Below are 16,642 nucleotides of genomic sequence, written 5' to 3' on the forward strand. Positions count from 1 at the left end.
TTTCTTCAAAGGTTGTCTTCTTGATTGTAAAGGTGTCTCCTTCTCTTTTTAAAAAAAAAACCTCATCTAGTTCCCTCCAAATGATATTTTCTATTAAATTTGTTATGTTTTCTTCAATTGGTTTTCTTTTTGAAAAATTGATATCTCAGTGGGAAGTTAAATAGGCCTGACGACAAAAAGTCCGAACAGGCTCATGGAATTGGGTCCATTATTAAGTAGTTTTGGCGCGGGTTCGTTGACGAGAAACAGAGAACCCCGCCTTTTATGTTGGCGCCAGAAACTTTGGTTAGGTTTTGTTTCGTCGTCTTAATCGTTACCTTTCCTGATTTTAGGATTCTCCACTTTCTCCCGAAAACCTCTTAGTTTTTACTGGACTCACATGGCGACCGAAACCCTAGAAGGGAAGAGACCGGGAGTCGAATCCTCCCCGGCGAAGGAGAAAGAAGAAGCGGAGAGGAAGAACGAGGATGAATTGGAAGATATAAAAAGGGAGGAGGAGAAAGTGGAGACTCAGAGGAGTAGGGAAAGGCCAACGAGGGAGAGAAAGAAGGTTGAGCTTTTCTCCCTCTCTACTCCTCTCCGCCCTACACCCGCCAAGTCCCTTTCTATTGAAAAGGTATTATTGTCTGTAGATTTCTTTTGTTTCTGATAAATTTGGTAGATTTTTTTTTTAATGTATAAATGCTCTTCACTACTTGGGATTTCTATGTTTTTTCTTCAGGGTCGTGGAACACTACTCAGGGATATTCCAAATGGTATGTATGCGCGTCACTTATATTTGTGCTTTTCTTGATTGAATTCGAGTAGATTTATGATTTCTTTTTTTTTCTCACCTAATTGTTGTCAAGCAGAACAATGAACTATCTTTGATGCTTTGACACATCTATGAGATATAGTTTTAGAGCTAGAACTATTTTATTAGGAGAGATCTGAGACAAATGAACACCTTCAATAAGATTGACCTTTGGTTTGAAGACTGATAGTCTGACTCTCTCTAGTGCAATAATACTTTTTTTTTATCTCGTAGCTATTACAATTAAGCCCACTATCTACTGTTTACATTTATTTATTGTGTGCTTGGAAAGTTGAGTTCTTTTGACGAAGTCTTCTTGTTTACATTTATTTACCATTGATAAACTAATCTGATAATGTCGGCTGCTTCAGTGGCTCATCAACTATCCAAGCGAAAAGCTGACGACAACCTGATCTTACTACACACCATTCTGTATGGGAAGAAAGCAAAGGTGCTTCTCTAAAAATGTTGTCATCACATTTTGCCAAATTTGATATGAATATTTCCCTTTCAAGCTTGTGCCCCTATTCATTTAATATTGGTGCTGTCTTGGGAGTGTATGTCTACTTAAAAGAGTTTTGGGAAATTGCTCTGCAGGCACAGATGGTCAAGAAAAACATTGGTCAGTTTTCTGGCTTTGTATGGGCAGAGAAAGAGGTAAACCAATTTCGTTTCTATTTCGTTAGAAGGATGTGTATTTTTTTTTGTTTGCCTCATGTTTGAGACTTGAATGTTCTTTTCTCAGGAGGAGAAGCAAAGAGCACGAGTAAAGGAGAAACTTGACAAATGCATAAAAGACAAGTTGATATTTTTCTGTGATGTACTTGATATACCTATAAGCAGAAGCAGCATTAAAAAGGTAAGTTATTAGAATATGTGAGTTATCTATTTATTGTACCTTGTTCTATATTCTAACCTAACCTCTAAGAATGCCTTTGTTATAATACTCTCAGGAAGAAGTAGCTGCCAAGGTGCTTGACTTTTTGGAATCTCCCAAGGTATCAAGAGATGTTTTACTTGCTGATCGAGAAAAGGTACTGTTTGATTCAGTACATTGTTGTTCTACATGTTTATCTTCAGTATGAGGAGAGTATTGAGTTCTTTTTCTTCTTTCTGGAAATTATACATTTTTAGGAAGCCAAGAAGCGCAAGAGCACACAGAAAAAGAGGAAATCTGCAGCATCTTCAGATACCCCAGCCAAGGTTTATTATAGTTTCTTATCTCTAAATTATTAGTACACTTTGTATCCCTTGCATGCTACTGGCTGGTAGTTGTTACCATTAACTCATTGATTAGCTCATGAATTTTACAAACACTCTCTTGTGTATCTTTTCTCTTACTATACAGAGGAAAAGGCAAACTAAAAAGAAAGATCATCCATCTGACACAGAAGAAGGCAAGGGTGAGGATGATTCTGATTCCGAAGGCACTAAGGATACTCATGATGAAGATGATGCGGCACCAGAAGAAGATAGTGACCATGAGAAAACTGAAACTGAAGATGAGAAAGACAAAGCAGAAGATGAGAAGCCATCTGATAAGAAAATCTCATCGAAGAAGATTAAAGAGGAGAGCTCAGCAGGTACCAAAGGCAAAGATAAACAAGCGTCTGCCAAAGTTTCTAAGAAATCTGGTGAAAAGTCCTCCAAAAGAGTTGCTAACTCAACTTCATCCCCAGCCAAGAAGCAAAAGGTTGACCATGAGGAGTCTTCTAAAGGGAAAAGCAAGAAACAGTCAGTTAAGCCACAGGCTAATGGATCCAAAGACAAAGGTTATAAACGTTTTCAACTGCTTCTTAAAACTTTTTAAGACTTAGCTAGAATTGTGATTATTTATGAAATTATTCTCTCGCTGCTTCTATTTTTACATACTATCATGGATTGGATGCAGGGAAAGCCACTAAGAAAGGGAAAGTAGAGCCAACCAGAGAAGAGATGCTTGAATTTGTCTCCAAAATTCTCAAGGAAGTAGACTTCAACACGGTAAGCTAGTTCAGTTTGCTGACACTGACTGAAATTTAATAGTCTAAAGACATTCAATAAATGTTCTTATACTCATTGTTTTATCTTTTTGATAACAGGCTACATTATCAACTATTCTGAAGAAGCTAAGTACGTCCTTTGATTTTGCTTATATGTTTTGCAACCTACGTTTAATATACTTTCCAAATGTTGAGGAGCATTTTGGTAACGTTCGTGGTTTGTGATAACATCAGGTGACCATTTTGGTGTTGATCTCTCGCATAGAAAACCAGAGGTGAAGGAGGTTATCCAAGATGCTATAAATGAAATGACTGATGATGAAGCAGAAGACGAAGACGAAAAATCTGAGGCTGGAAGTGACGAGGAGAAGGAAGAAGAAGAGAAAAAAGCTGAGGCTGAAAGTAGCAAAGAGAAGGATGAAGAAGAGGAAAAAGCTGAGGCTGAAAGTAACAAAGAGAAGGATGAAGAAGAGGAAAAGCTAAAGGATTAAGGCTAGTGAGTTTCTTCTCTCAAAGATCTGATGTGAAGAGAAGCAAAACTTATCAACACTGTGCACGTGATAGTTAGTGAGTGTTGAACCTATGCTTTGTACTATGTAATCTCTATAGTTTCATCATATGTATTATGTAGTTTCAGTGACTTCTTGTGTAGCTGTTACTTGTTAGGTTTTCTAATCCTTGTCCTATTTGCTGCCACTTACTTGAAATTTTATGTTTCTGGGTTTAATTTTAGTTTAAAGACATCTGTGCCAAAGTAAATCATGGTTCTTACTTAACCCCAAAATCCTGTCTATAAAGTGGAGTATTACTGAATACTGAATGATAATATTTCCAGTTTTTCCTGACGCCACCTTATGTTCAATTATTAATATGGGACTAGTTACAACTAATGCTATTTGATTACATATAATTCTCTACTGATTCACAAATTCAAATCTATCTTCTATTTTAATAAATCAACTATCCCAGTGAGACCTTTGTTTGTGAAGGGTTTGGTTTATAATCTGGTGGCTTAAGAGCATCTCCAAAAAGAACCTCCATTTTGAAGTTTCCAAAACTCTATATTTGAAAGTTCAATGTATTCTTCTCCAAAAGTAAAACTTCAAAGCTAACTTCAAAATTATTTATATTTTACATTATAGTCCTTATATTTGTCATAGTTGATGTAAATTCATAAAACTTCTATAAATAACTAGTACATATATATAAATATTACAGAAATATTAATTAAAAAAATCTTACACTAAAATATAAAATTATAAATAAAAGTACATAATTAAATATTAAACTGCAAGCAAATACTACATTATTCCATAAAATTATTTTTGTAATGCTCCCATATATGATCAACTAGTGCATTTTGAAGTAAGAAATAATTCTCTTTATTTGTTATTTGTAGATTATGAACCAAAAATTGTTGAAATAGGATATCCTCATAATATTCCCACTGATAGTTTGATATCATCAAACAAAAAAATCCTTGATCTTTTAAACGAAAGTACAACAAGCAGGAAAAAAGGTCATGAGATGATTGAATTACGACTGCTAAATGAAGGAAAAAAAATTAGCTTTTAAAGAAGTAAAAGAGGAAAATAAAATATTTCTAAAAAACTTAGCTTCTATCGATGATGTTAATATTCGTGAATACATTCGATCTGAACAAGAAAGAATCGTACGAAAAAGGCGTCAAGAGCAACAACAACAATCATCTTCGGTTACACAAAATTTGTTTGGACAATATTTTGGAGATTTGGAAGGTTTTGAAGCAAATTTACCAGACTATTGGTGTTGTTATAATATTTAAATTTGAGTAATAATTATGTCTTCATGTGTCTTTTTAATAACTTTTATTATGTTTTTTTGTAATATTCTTGTTGTTTAATTCTATTTTTAAAATATTATCAATCTTATTTTAAAATTTTTATTTAATTTTATGTGTAAAACTTAAATTTATAAAACAAATTTAAAATATTTATGAGATATAAAAGTTTTAAGGATTAAAACAATAAACAAAAAATATTTAAGAATTATAAATATGATCTATAATTGTAAAGACCAAAATGCAAATAAAAAGATGAAACTTCAAATTTGAAGTTTTGAAAAGTGAAACTCTATATTTGAAGTTTCACTCTTCAAAACTTCGAATTTGAAGTTTTGAAGTTTCTTTTTGGAGAGCAAAAAACTCTATATTTAGAATTATAGAGTTTCTTTTGGAGATGCTCTGAGACTAGCCACCAACTCCTTATACTTTACCATTTACACTCAGATTGAATCACGTTTTATACACAAATAGAAGTCAAAGGCTCTACAGTTCTTCAAACTTTAAGTATAAACGTAAACAATATAATAGATCCATTTACATAGACTGATCAAAGATGGCTCCATAATTGGATAATTACATATTAATCATATATCAGTCAATCACCAACTGCTAAATATATATAATATTCAATTGTTTCACTCCCTTACTTACGGCCCTTACCATCTACAATTAATTTGAAGTATATATTTCCTAAAATTACATCAAAGTATTGCTGAAAAGAATTCGAGCATCTTACAAGTTATGGTTCAGATTTTAATTATACAATTTAAATGATCCAATTGTGCCTGGTTCTTGACATATGTATAACATGTGTACCCTTCTTTTTTTTTTTTTGTAACTGATAATATGTGTACTCTTGACATGTACAATATGGGATCAGCCCAGTCAGGAATGAATCAAATGTTTTCGTTTTCACTTTGTTACGTTAATCAGTTTAGTTAAATGCATGCAAACTCAAACAAATGAATTATTTAGAACCAATCGTAGAGTCCGTTCTATTAGACCGATCTATCTCGTCACAACATCCACAACTAAGAATTTCATATATCCTGGTAACTAAACTCAATTCTTTAAAAAATTATTTGTAAAAAAAACTCTTAAAAGTGTTAATCTCAAGACTCCTCTCTTTTTGATCTTACTTCCACCATTTGCTGAAATATTTACTTGTACCACAATTAACCTCAAACCCTAGCCTCTACTTAACCCCTTTGATTAAATCCCCAAAGAAATCAAAGCCATTCCCAATCCTCTAAACATATAACATCTTTGGTTTCTCTTCAGCAACAAAAACCCTAAAAATGGCTGACTCATTCGAGCTCATTGTAACCAGAAAAGATCCTGTTCTCGTCTCTCCAGCCTCCGAAACTCCAAAAGGCATCCACTACCTCTCAAATCTCGACCAAAACATAGCCATCATCGTTAAAACATTCTACTACTTCAAATCAAACTCAAGATCCAACGAGGAATCCGCTGACGTCATCAAAAAGTCACTCTCCGCGGTTCTTGTTCACTACTATCCTGCCGCGGGGAGACTCACGATCAGTCCCGAAGGGAAGATCGCCGTGAACTGCACCGGAGAAGGAGTCGTGGTGGTGGAAGCAGAGGCTAATTGTGGGATAGAGAAGATAAAAGACGCTATATGGGAGATTGATCAACCGGAGACTCTTGAAAAGCTTGTTTACGACGTTCCCGGTGCCCGGAATATTCTTGAGATTCCACCGGTGGTTGTTCAGGTGAGGGGCTGATCGATCCATACTCTTTTATTGCTTGCTGTTTTGCGTGAGTGAACAAACTTGATCACTTAAACTAGGGTTTGGTCCGATGTAGGTTTCAAATAACTATTTTATATATCAAAACTAGATTGATAGATCCATTATATTGATCATGCATGCAGTAAAATAAATCCAAATTTCAAAAATATTTATTCACATACACAAATATATGGATATACCATTTATTAGTTATGTTCTGATAATATATTTGTTGGAGTGTCAATTGCATTTTAAATTTTTTTTTTTGCCTTATATTATTAGGCAATTAATCTCCTAAATAACCATTTTTAAGTTTTGTTACAATTCTTTTTGTATAAGTAAATTTTACATTTATATCAGGTGTTACTGTATTAAAAATCAAGGAAAATAATATAGAGATGTTGATTGTAAAAGACAAACTATCTTCTATATATACACAACTTTTGTCCTTTTTTTTCTTCTGTTTATCAGGTAACAAACTTCAGATGTGGAGGATTCGTGTTAGGCCTAGGCATGAACCACAATATGTTCGATGGTATTGCAGCAATGGAATTCCTTAACTCATGGGCCGAGACTGCTCGTGGCCTTCCACTCTCAGTCCCACCTTTCTTGGACCACACACTTCTCCGACCAAGGACACCACCAAAGATCGAGTTCCCACACAACGAGTTCGAAGAGCTTGACGACATCTCCGGCACCGGAAAACTCTACTCGGACGAGAAACTCGTGTACAAATCTTTTCTGTTTGGACCCGAAAAACTAGAGAAGCTCAAGATCATGGCAGAGTCAAAAACCACGACATTCCAAACCCTGACCGGATTTCTATGGAGAGCTCGTTGCCAAGCCTTAGGGCTTAAACCAGACCAACGTATAAAACTTCTCTTTGCTGCAGATGGACGGTCAAGATTCGTTCCGGAACTTCCTAAAGGATATTCAGGAAACGGGATTGTGTTCACTTATTCCGTTACAACGGCAGGTGAAGTGACTCTAAACCCTCTTTCTCATACGGTGGGGTTGGTCAAAAGTGCGGTTGAAATGGTAACCGACGGTTTCATGAGGTCAGCGATTGATTACTTCGAGGTGACTCGTGCTAGGCCGAGTCTAACGGCGACGCTTCTGATCACATCGTGGGCAAAACTATCGTTTCATACTAAAGATTTCGGTTGGGGTGAGCCGGTTGTGTCTGGACCGGTCGGTTTACCTGAGAAGGAAGTGATTCTGTTTTTGCCATGTGGCAGTGACACGAAGAGTATCAATGTGTTGCTTGGACTTCCTGGTTCGGCGATGAAGGTGTTCGAAGGGCTTATGGATATTTGATCATTATAGTTATGCATGTGTTTGAATTAATTATGGTTTTTAAAAACAAATAATGGATGATCGATTATAAAATATTATTGCTCGTCGGTGAAGCAAAATGTAACTAAGACATGCCAAGTATCAAGTTTAATAAATAAAGAAAGCTATTGTGTTACTCAAATGGTGTTAGTTAAGAGCTCAAAATCTTTAATTTTCTTCTTTAAATTATGAATTTTGAAACACCCGTCCCTCCCCAATTCCAACCGGGGTTCCAGGGCGCGGGGTTTAGGACACACATGTCAACTTTTCCGACATCTCCGTGTGTTCCGTTTCTGATCCCATGAGTTTCAGGTGCATTTCCTTCCTTACCGTCGACATTTCCATTTATAGTTCTGCAAAAACGGGAGAGGGAAAAGAGGGGTGAGTATTAATACTCAGTGAAGTGATTCTAGACCAGTCTCCCCCATGAGCTTTTATACTGCTCAATGCGAAACGAGAACCGACTAGTCGCTACACACATTTCTTAACCAACTATTAAAGTTCATTTCACAAAAACAAGCAGTGCAATGAACTCAGTCATCGCTCAATTCACACAATTCGGTTTATTATTTAAGACTCCATTCATCCTATAACTCTAGGACCTACACAGCTCAAGCGGACCAACCCTCCCCTTTTCTTGCTGCGTTCCTGTGGAGCCGCCTGCCCTGGTACACTCGGCATCCGGTTCCCTTGGATGTAGTCTATACCCTTTGCAGTGTATTACGGCCCCTTCCCGCCAAGACTCGGCGTGACTCAATCTTACCGGCGCCTCTATTCTTAACCTGCCGTTTTTGAACGCTACGGCTGCCGCGTTTTCCCATACTCCCCACCAGTCCCTCGGTGGTTCGTATACCATTTCTATTCGTTTCCATACTCACCACCAGTTCCTCGGTGGTTCGTATTTCAATCACTTAACTTTTCCTTTTTCTTTTATCATTTCCTTTTCCTTAAACCCTTAGACTCTTTATTACTTTCCTTTTTAGACGCCACCCGTTCTCGGTGTCACACTCAATCCATTTAACAATCATTCATAGTTATCCTACCATTCATCTAACAGACCGGTTAACAGTTCTCTTATTATCCTATGTTCATTTCTTTATAACCATCCTAGCTCTTAAACACAACCACAGATCTTCAACCAATCAAACAATCAATCATTCATCAACACACCAGTTCCTTTAGAATCTTAAATCAGTACGAGAGTTCTAATGCAATATGGTCTAACAACCTAACAACAACCAGGATCTACTCAATCCTAGATCCACATTCAACAATATAGAAGAACATGAAAGAGATCTGGGTAGAACACCTCACCTTAGCCTAGATCTGGATCTGGATCTGAGATTAGGAGGTAAGAGAAAACGGAATCTGCGATCTATGACACCACGCGGCCACCACCACCACTCGCGGCTGCTCACGGCGAGGAGAGAGAGACGCGGCCGAGAAAGAGAAGGGAACGCGGAGAGGAGAGAGAGAAGAGACGCGGCGAAGAGAGAGAAGGAGGAGAGAGGCGGCGCGAGGAGAGAGAGAGAGTCGACGGCTAGGGCTTCCAGTCTCCGGGAATTCTCCGCAGGGCTTCGCTTCTAGATTTCTGATGAGAGAAAAGAAGAAGTGGAGGCTTGCTTTTATAGGGGAAGAGATAGGGAAAACCCTAGGGTTTTCCAATTTGGGCTGCAGAGGACCCAATAGCATTAAAATTTTAAATGGGCTGGTTTTGGGGTGTTACAATTCTCCCCCTCTTATTCGGAATTCGTCCCGAATTCCAAATCCTCAGTTCGAACTTAACATCCCAAAACTGGGGTGAGTTTCCAAACACAATCAAGGGAAGCACGAAATGACATCCTACTTGCTCAAGATCATTTAAAACCAACAATGAATTTAATAAATGAAATGGAGTAGGACAACAACGAATAATTAGGTCTCAAGGTATCGCCAAAATCCGCGAATAACCTTATAACAAGAAATGAAAAGCTGAAACCAATACGGAAGGAAGAAAAACCGTGTCCTACTCCTTCTAGCTGACTCAGAAATCACATCTAGCCACTTCGTACTGGAGACTTCTGCTCCCCTTCCGGCTTAGGACCAGCCACGCGGCCACTCCCTGTCGACGACGCCGGCTCCTCTTCCCACGCTGAGTCCTCCGATGGATCCTCCTCCACCTCTACGTCCTCCTCAGAGCTCGAGATGGCGACGACCCGACGAGCAAGTGTCCGTTCAGCCTCCATTGCCTGACCGGCCATCCGGTTCACCAAGGCGAATTCCCATGGTTCCAACACACCAATCAGCTTGCCCCGAATCTCCTCGCGGAGTCCTGCCGTATACCACCGGCACCAATCCTCCGCTGTCTTGGGCTTGCATCTTTTGGCTGACTCCAGGAATTCCTCTGTGTACTCCCGGACTGAGCGCGGTCCTTGCCTGGCCTGCGTCAATGTTCCACACCGACATATTCCGGTTATTCTCCTCAGACTCTCTGCATCAATGCTCGGAATCTTCCTTGGGCGTCCCCGCTTCCTCGTTGGTACACTGTCCTCCATCCGGATCGGTCCCAGACCTTCCCTGGTCGGCCCCGTCTTCCTGGGGCGCCCTCGGCCCCTTGTGGGCGGCGTCGTGTCAACTTCCGGTGCAAACTGGAAAGTACCCTGACCCTGGTACAATCGCCTGTACTCGGCTGCCCGCTGGAAATGGGGCATCAAAATCCGACGCCCCACGGTCGTCTCCTGGATGGGGGCGTTCGGCGGCTCCGCGAACTCCACTTCCTCTTCGTCTGGGAAGAGTGCAGGTACCACATCGCCCCAAGCGTCACGGTAGGGCTTGCGGGCGTAAGCCCTTGTCCCTTTTGGTCCATAGCGCATGCGTCTTTCTCCGAGCTCGTGATGCACTGGTGAAGACATCCTGCAGCGTAAAAACAAAGACCTGATCAGAACATAGTAGTAGTCATGCATAGATGGCAGTTTTCAATCAATTCTCAAACTAGAACTGCTTATACAGACAATATCCCCGGTGTGGTTCTTATCATCCCTTTTTGCCCCAAGATGATCCTTTTTACAGAGAATTTTTAAATGGGCTGGTTTTGGGGTGTTACAAATTTTTCAACACGTACTTCATATATAGTCACATTAATTCCACACAATATATACAATTAACACTAGAAGAATGAATATAAATAGACTCATCAAGCTTAATCCTTCTCTCTGAAGCTCAATTGTAATGTCTAATATAGTTTTGGTACGTATGTGTTGTGCATATTCTAAACCAATATAAAATAAACTAGATAATTAACGTTCATATCAGAGTTAAAAGCTTTAGAGATTTATCAAAATTCTAGAGGCAATTATAATTTCAAACAAATTCTATATAGTAAATTTGGCACTAATACATAAATTTTTTATTTTAAATATGTTTTTTCTCACGTCTAAAAGATATAAATTAAATAACACAATTTTAGATATATATTTTTTCTCACGTCTAAAAAATATAAAATAAATAACACATTTTAAAATAATTTTCTGAATCAATAGAAGCACTCAAGCACATACCACTAAAGTAAATTAAAACTAGAGTTTATCCCGCACATCGTGCGGATATATTTTTGTTTTATAAATATTTAATTTTGATATTATTATATAAATAGAAATATACAATTTATATCTTAGTGTTATGTATTTTATAACTTTTCAGTTTTATTGTTTAGTTTTCTTATTACTTTATTAATATAGGGGTTTGTTTTATACATTTTACTTTTTTATTACGTTTTTGAGTTTTCATAATTTGAAATAATCAAATAAAAAATATTCTTCAACATATGATTTTTGAAAATATATAGCTGTAGAAATAAATTTTTAACATATGTTAATAACTTTATTTGTATAAAAAAAGCCTGACATGATTAACAAATTTGATCCTGTTTTAGTGGTAGATGATAATTTATTTAAATGAAAACATTATATTACTTAATTACGAAATTAATTAATGCAATCTTTAATAAAAATTATTTAAAAAATTTAGTCGGATTTTGTTATATTTTTCTCAACAGATTTTGTTATAACTGAAAATAAAATTCAAATCTATAGTTAAAATTAATTTATTATTAATATTCCTAATAATTATTATGTTATATTATGTGATTAATGAAATTGTCTTAGTAGACTTCTAAATAATAGATAAAAATGGTACTACTCTTTTAATAGAGAAACTATATTTTGACCCGCGCTTTCAAAGCGCGGGTTTATTTTTGTTTTTTTTTTCAATTGACAAATATTTAGTAAATGTCACATTTTCATATATTTGTGTTTTATTTTATAAAAGACTTAAAAATTTTATCTTTATTTATCGTATTTTATTTTAAATGACTATTTATGTTAAAAAAATTAAACTTTATTTTTAATGAATTAAGTTGGTATAACTCTGATAAATTAATTTTATTATGGGGTTAATATTTTAATTAAAAAATTATATACTTTTAATAAAGATTTATACTTTTCAATAAAAAAATTCAATTATTTTTATGAATGCTTAAATTATATTAAGAAAAGAAAAAAATAATAATTAAGAATAGTTGAAAAAAAATTATTTGAACTTGGACTCAATAGCTCTAAGGAAAAAAAAAGTGAGAATTGAATCTGATTTTTTAATAGGCCCAAATGGCCCAAGAGAGATTTGATTTGGGCTGGATCCAAAAATAATGACCCAACTATAGATTTGTTATTAATATTATTTAATTGCCCTTAATGAAACATGCAATGTTAGTGAAGGAAACATGCCCTAAGGTAATTATGACAATAGGATCCTGCTTTAATAGTATAGACTAGGATAAGACCTGCGCCTTGCGCAGGGTAAATTTATATGAAAATTATTTAAGAAATATCGTATAGAAAATAAATTTATATTATTGATCGAATTAATATTTGGCCCTTAAACAATTTTTAAAAACTTTTTTTGTTAACTACATAATTTGTTTACTAATGAACTGGTCCCATTTTTAAAAATATTTTAAGTCAAAAAATTATTTATCACATAAAAACCTAACGTTTAAACCGAAGAATCTCATGCCGACTATTTAGTTACAATGAAACTATGTCAGCTCCCTTTTATATCATGATTTAGCAATTTAAAAGTTAATTATGGTTATGAGAAGTTTACGTTCACTTGTCAATACTATATATCTTCAATATTTTTCTCATTTTTGTGTCATTTTAGTTATTTGCATTCAACTTACGTGACAACTCATCTTGACACTTTTTTAATTAGTACAAACTACATGTTCTAAACTTTTAAAATGTTTCTCTATTAATATATAGGGGATGTTAAACCATTGATCATTAATTTTTAACATAATAATTTTAACAGTTTTAGTAATTTTGTCATTTTTAAAAATTCAAAATATAACATATACGAAAAAATCTATATTTTAATTTCATAGCTAATTTGATTATTTAATTTATTTTAATAATATAAAATTAAACAAAAGCAATGGATGGGATATAAATTGCTATCAAATCTTTATTATTAGAATCATTAATTGTCATATATATTAGTCATATTTGGTAATTCCGTAGGTTTTATTTAAGGAAAGAAAATAAAATAGTAATTGTACACTTTAATTAATTGTATGATTAGTTTAATGAAAAGTATAATGTATAATTAATTGGACCAACATATTTTCTAAGGATTCTGAATTTCATTTTGGTGATGACACGTGGCTACACTTAAAGGTCGTAATGTTTCTCAATCAATATATAAGGGATATGGTATCCAACTATCAATTTGAGAATTCGGTATCCGGCTAAGATCCAACCGGGTCTGGACATATAAAAACAGGATTGCTCGCCATCTATCGCCTTATCTTGTTGACTCTTCTTCTCTCACCCACTACGATTACTACCAACTCCGTCTCCGACCGCGAGAGCAAAGATGTCGGCGACGCTAACGGGATCGGGAACTGCCTTGGGCTTTTCATGCTCCTCGAAGATCTCGAAGAGAGTCTCTTCCTCTCCGTCTACTCGCTGCAGCATCAAGATGTCAGTTTCCGTCGACGAGAAGAAGAAGAGCTTCACCCTTCAGAAGTCCGAGGAAGCTTTCAATGCCGCCAAGGTCAGTAGTGACTCACCCGATTCGTTAAAAATCGAAACTTTGATTGAATTGTCTATTAGAGTTGAAATGATCAGACTTTGGGTTACAAAGGAAGGACTAACCTTTATTTTCAAAAATGGGTTCTTTTTCATGTTTAGAATCTTATGCCTGGAGGTGTGAACTCCCCTGTTCGAGCCTTCAAATCCGTTGGTGGGCAACCCGTTTTGATTGATTCAGTTAAAGGCTCAAAGATGTGGGACATCGATGGTAACGAGTACATTGACTACGTTGGATCTTGGGGACCAGCTATCATCGGCCACGCTGACGACGAGGTTCTCGCGGCTCTAGCTGAGACCATGAAGAAAGGAACAAGCTTTGGCGCTCCTTGCCTCTTAGAGAATGTTCTAGCCGAGATGGTTATCTCAGCTGTTCCCAGCATTGAGATGGTTCGGTTTGTTAACTCCGGGACCGAAGCTTGTATGGGAGTCCTCCGTCTCGCCAGAGCCTTCACTAACAAAGAGAAGTTCATCAAGTTCGAAGGTTGTTATCACGGTCACGCCAACGCCTTCCTTGTGAAAGCAGGTAGTGGTGTAGCCACTTTAGGACTACCTGACTCGCCTGGTGTACCTAAAGCAGCTACTTCAGATACTCTTACGGCTCCGTACAATGATATTGAAGCTGTTGCGAAGCTCTTCGAGGCTCATAAAGGAGAGATCTCTGCGGTTATTCTCGAACCTGTTGTTGGTAACTCTGGTTTCATCACTCCTACGCCTGAGTTCATCAATGGTTTAAGGCAGCTGACTAAAGACAATGGTGCTCTTCTCATCTTTGATGAGGTCATGACTGGGTTTCGTTTAGCTTATGGTGGAGCTCAGGAGTACTTTGGAATCACTCCTGACTTGACTACTCTTGGGAAAATCATCGGTGGTGGTCTTCCCGTGGGAGCTTACGGTGGAAGACGAGATATTATGGAGATGGTAAGATCTGAACCTACACGTAAAGATGTTAAATGGGTCTTAAGCCCACGGGCCTAGTATAAAATTATTCGTAGCTCATTTATTATCATTTAAAAGTAAATGGGCTTATATAGGTCAGCCCTTTTAGGCCGGTTTACTTTACGGGCACACCCTTTAAATAAAAGGGTATCCGTTTAGGTCTGATTAAAATTTTAAATTTATTTTTTAAGCATTGTAGGATTTAATATTTTCTGTTTTTTTGTTGCAGGTTGCTCCTGCAGGACCAATGTACCAGGCTGGGACACTAAGTGGTAACCCGTTGGCAATGACGGCAGGGATTCACACGCTGAAGCGGCTTAAGCAGCCAGGGACATACGAGTATTTAGACAAGATCACCAAGGAGCTAACCAACGGGATCTTGGAAGCAGGGAAGAAAACAGGACATCCAATGTGCGGTGGTTACATAAGTGGTATGTTCGGTTTCTTTTTCGCTGAAGGTCCGGTGTACAACTTTGCTGACGCCAAGAAGAGCGATACGGAGAAGTTTGGTAAGTTTTTCAGAGGAATGTTGGAGGAAGGTGTTTACTTTGCACCGTCTCAGTTCGAGGCTGGGTTTACTAGCTTGGCTCACACTTCCGAGGATATACAGTTCACCATTTCTGCGGCCGAGAGGGTCCTCGGAAGGATCTAGAGCGTTCTTGTTCTTGTTTTTGTTTTATTCATCGGTAGCTTGAGAGTTTTGTATGATGAAATAGCCTTTATGGTGTATTCTCCCGAAGTATTATTGTTTTGTGCATTCAAATGGATTTGTTCTGTCCGATTGTTCGGAATACGACCACACAAACTAATGTTGCTATTGAGATCAAGTTTCCTCAGAAACAAGTTTAAAGAAAAAATAAAAAATAAATGAAAAAGAGATTTCCATAATCATTCTCGCGGGGAAAACGGCCGATTGATGTCTGAACTGAACTAGGGTCATCTTATCTAATAAATACACAAACTATTTCACTTTGTGAGTTTGTACCCATCCAAAAAAAAAAAAAAAATTCAATATCTGAACTTGTAAAAAATGGGCCTGCGACTGACAACGTGAGTTGGATTTCGACCGCGGACCTGGTCTGCCAATGACTATCAGGGAGCGGTATTAGGATTTAGGCGGAGTTTTCTAAACCCATAAATTAGCGGGCCTCGCAGGATGGATTGTTGCGGGACTGAAATTTTTCAAGATGGACTGAAGGACCCATGTTTATTTTTCTCTTCTTTTTTTGTTATACGTGAGAAAATGAAAGAGAAGTGAGAAGAATGTGATTTGGGTGACTTCCCCTAAGAAATGAAAGGAGCTCCGAGAATGACGATTCGAACTCCAACAATTATGATTCGAACTCTGCCAATTATGATTCGAGTTCCGGTGATGACGATTCGAGCTCCGACGATGACAATCGAGCTGTGTTTTGATTTGGTGTCTCTTTTTTTTTTTTTTTACTTTTGAATTGGCAGCTTTGATTTGGTGTTTGGTTTTATTTAATTTTTGGATTCATCAAAGTAAACCATTGATTATGAACTTATGAGTTATAAGCCAATGGAAAAAATCTTATGCAATTATCTTTTCTTAGTATGTTAATATGTTTGGAGTGTGACAAAAGTAATTACAATTATTGTTTTGAATAACAAATAAGCAAATCAGTGATTTATGAATAATTTAATATTCAATCGATGATCTGACTCATGTCCTAGAATGGCATGAAGCGTCATGTTGCGTGTATCCTGTACCGCAGGCTGATCCACAAAAGCTTGTACATATAGCGGGATGGGTTTCAGCAAGCTTTCCAAAGACTGTGGCCCGTGCGGACCTGACCGGACCCGCTTGAAGAAAATCTCATAGCAGTCCGGGACGGGACATCTTGTTTGCCATTTCTAGTGTCAGTAACATGCTA

General features: G+C 36.9%; 3 protein-coding genes across 3 annotated transcripts; all 3 read left to right on the forward strand.

Moving 5' to 3' along the window:
• The first annotated feature begins 256 nt into the window (after positions 1-256).
• LOC106347917 (DEK domain-containing chromatin-associated protein 2-like) lies at positions 257-3,520 on the forward strand. Its single transcript, XM_048781918.1, has 11 exons — positions 257-616; positions 722-755; positions 1,165-1,244; positions 1,391-1,450; positions 1,539-1,652; positions 1,747-1,827; positions 1,928-1,996; positions 2,142-2,565; positions 2,685-2,776; positions 2,875-2,905; positions 3,010-3,520. The coding sequence occupies exons 1-11, from the start codon at positions 380-382 to the stop codon at positions 3,264-3,266; spliced, it is 1,479 nt and encodes a 492-aa protein (XP_048637875.1). The 5' UTR covers positions 257-379; the 3' UTR covers positions 3,267-3,520.
• Positions 3,521-5,808: 2,288 nt separating this feature from the next.
• LOC106351879 (fatty alcohol:caffeoyl-CoA acyltransferase) lies at positions 5,809-7,819 on the forward strand. Its single transcript, XM_013791597.3, has 2 exons — positions 5,809-6,330; positions 6,820-7,819. Exons 1-2 carry the CDS (start codon positions 5,896-5,898, stop codon positions 7,663-7,665), a joined length of 1,281 nt encoding a protein of 426 aa, XP_013647051.2. The 5' UTR covers positions 5,809-5,895; the 3' UTR covers positions 7,666-7,819.
• Positions 7,820-13,508: 5,689 nt separating this feature from the next.
• On the forward strand, positions 13,509-15,528 carry LOC106347925 (glutamate-1-semialdehyde 2,1-aminomutase, chloroplastic-like). Its single transcript, XM_013787548.3, has 3 exons — positions 13,509-13,773; positions 13,911-14,729; positions 14,977-15,528. Exons 1-3 carry the CDS (start codon positions 13,594-13,596, stop codon positions 15,397-15,399), a joined length of 1,422 nt encoding a protein of 473 aa, XP_013643002.2. The 5' UTR covers positions 13,509-13,593; the 3' UTR covers positions 15,400-15,528.
• The last annotated feature ends 1,114 nt before the right edge of the window (positions 15,529-16,642 follow it).

This window comes from Brassica napus, chromosome A6 (genome assembly GCF_020379485.1).
Source record: "Brassica napus cultivar Da-Ae chromosome A6, Da-Ae, whole genome shotgun sequence".
NCBI classification, from domain to species: Eukaryota; Viridiplantae; Streptophyta; class Magnoliopsida; order Brassicales; family Brassicaceae; genus Brassica; species Brassica napus.

Excerpts from the sequence above, each read along its gene's own strand:
- LOC106347917 (XM_048781918.1), top strand. The coding sequence starts at position 380 with ATGGCGACCGAAACCCTAGAAGGGAAGAGACCGGGAGTCGAATCCTCC. Across the intron at positions 2,566-2,684 it reads TAATGGATCCAAAGACAAAG|GGAAAGCCACTAAGAAAGGG; the intron begins GTTATAAACGTT and ends GATTGGATGCAG. Across the intron at positions 2,777-2,874 it reads AGGAAGTAGACTTCAACACG|GCTACATTATCAACTATTCT; the intron begins GTAAGCTAGTTC and ends TTTTGATAACAG.
- LOC106351879 (XM_013791597.3), top strand. The coding sequence starts at position 5,896 with ATGGCTGACTCATTCGAGCTCATTGTAACCAGAAAAGATCCTGTTCTC. Across the intron at positions 6,331-6,819 it reads TTCCACCGGTGGTTGTTCAG|GTAACAAACTTCAGATGTGG; the intron begins GTGAGGGGCTGA and ends TCTGTTTATCAG.
- LOC106347925 (XM_013787548.3), top strand. The coding sequence starts at position 13,594 with ATGTCGGCGACGCTAACGGGATCGGGAACTGCCTTGGGCTTTTCATGC. Across the intron at positions 13,774-13,910 it reads AAGCTTTCAATGCCGCCAAG|AATCTTATGCCTGGAGGTGT; the intron begins GTCAGTAGTGAC and ends TTTCATGTTTAG. Across the intron at positions 14,730-14,976 it reads GACGAGATATTATGGAGATG|GTTGCTCCTGCAGGACCAAT; the intron begins GTAAGATCTGAA and ends TTTTTGTTGCAG.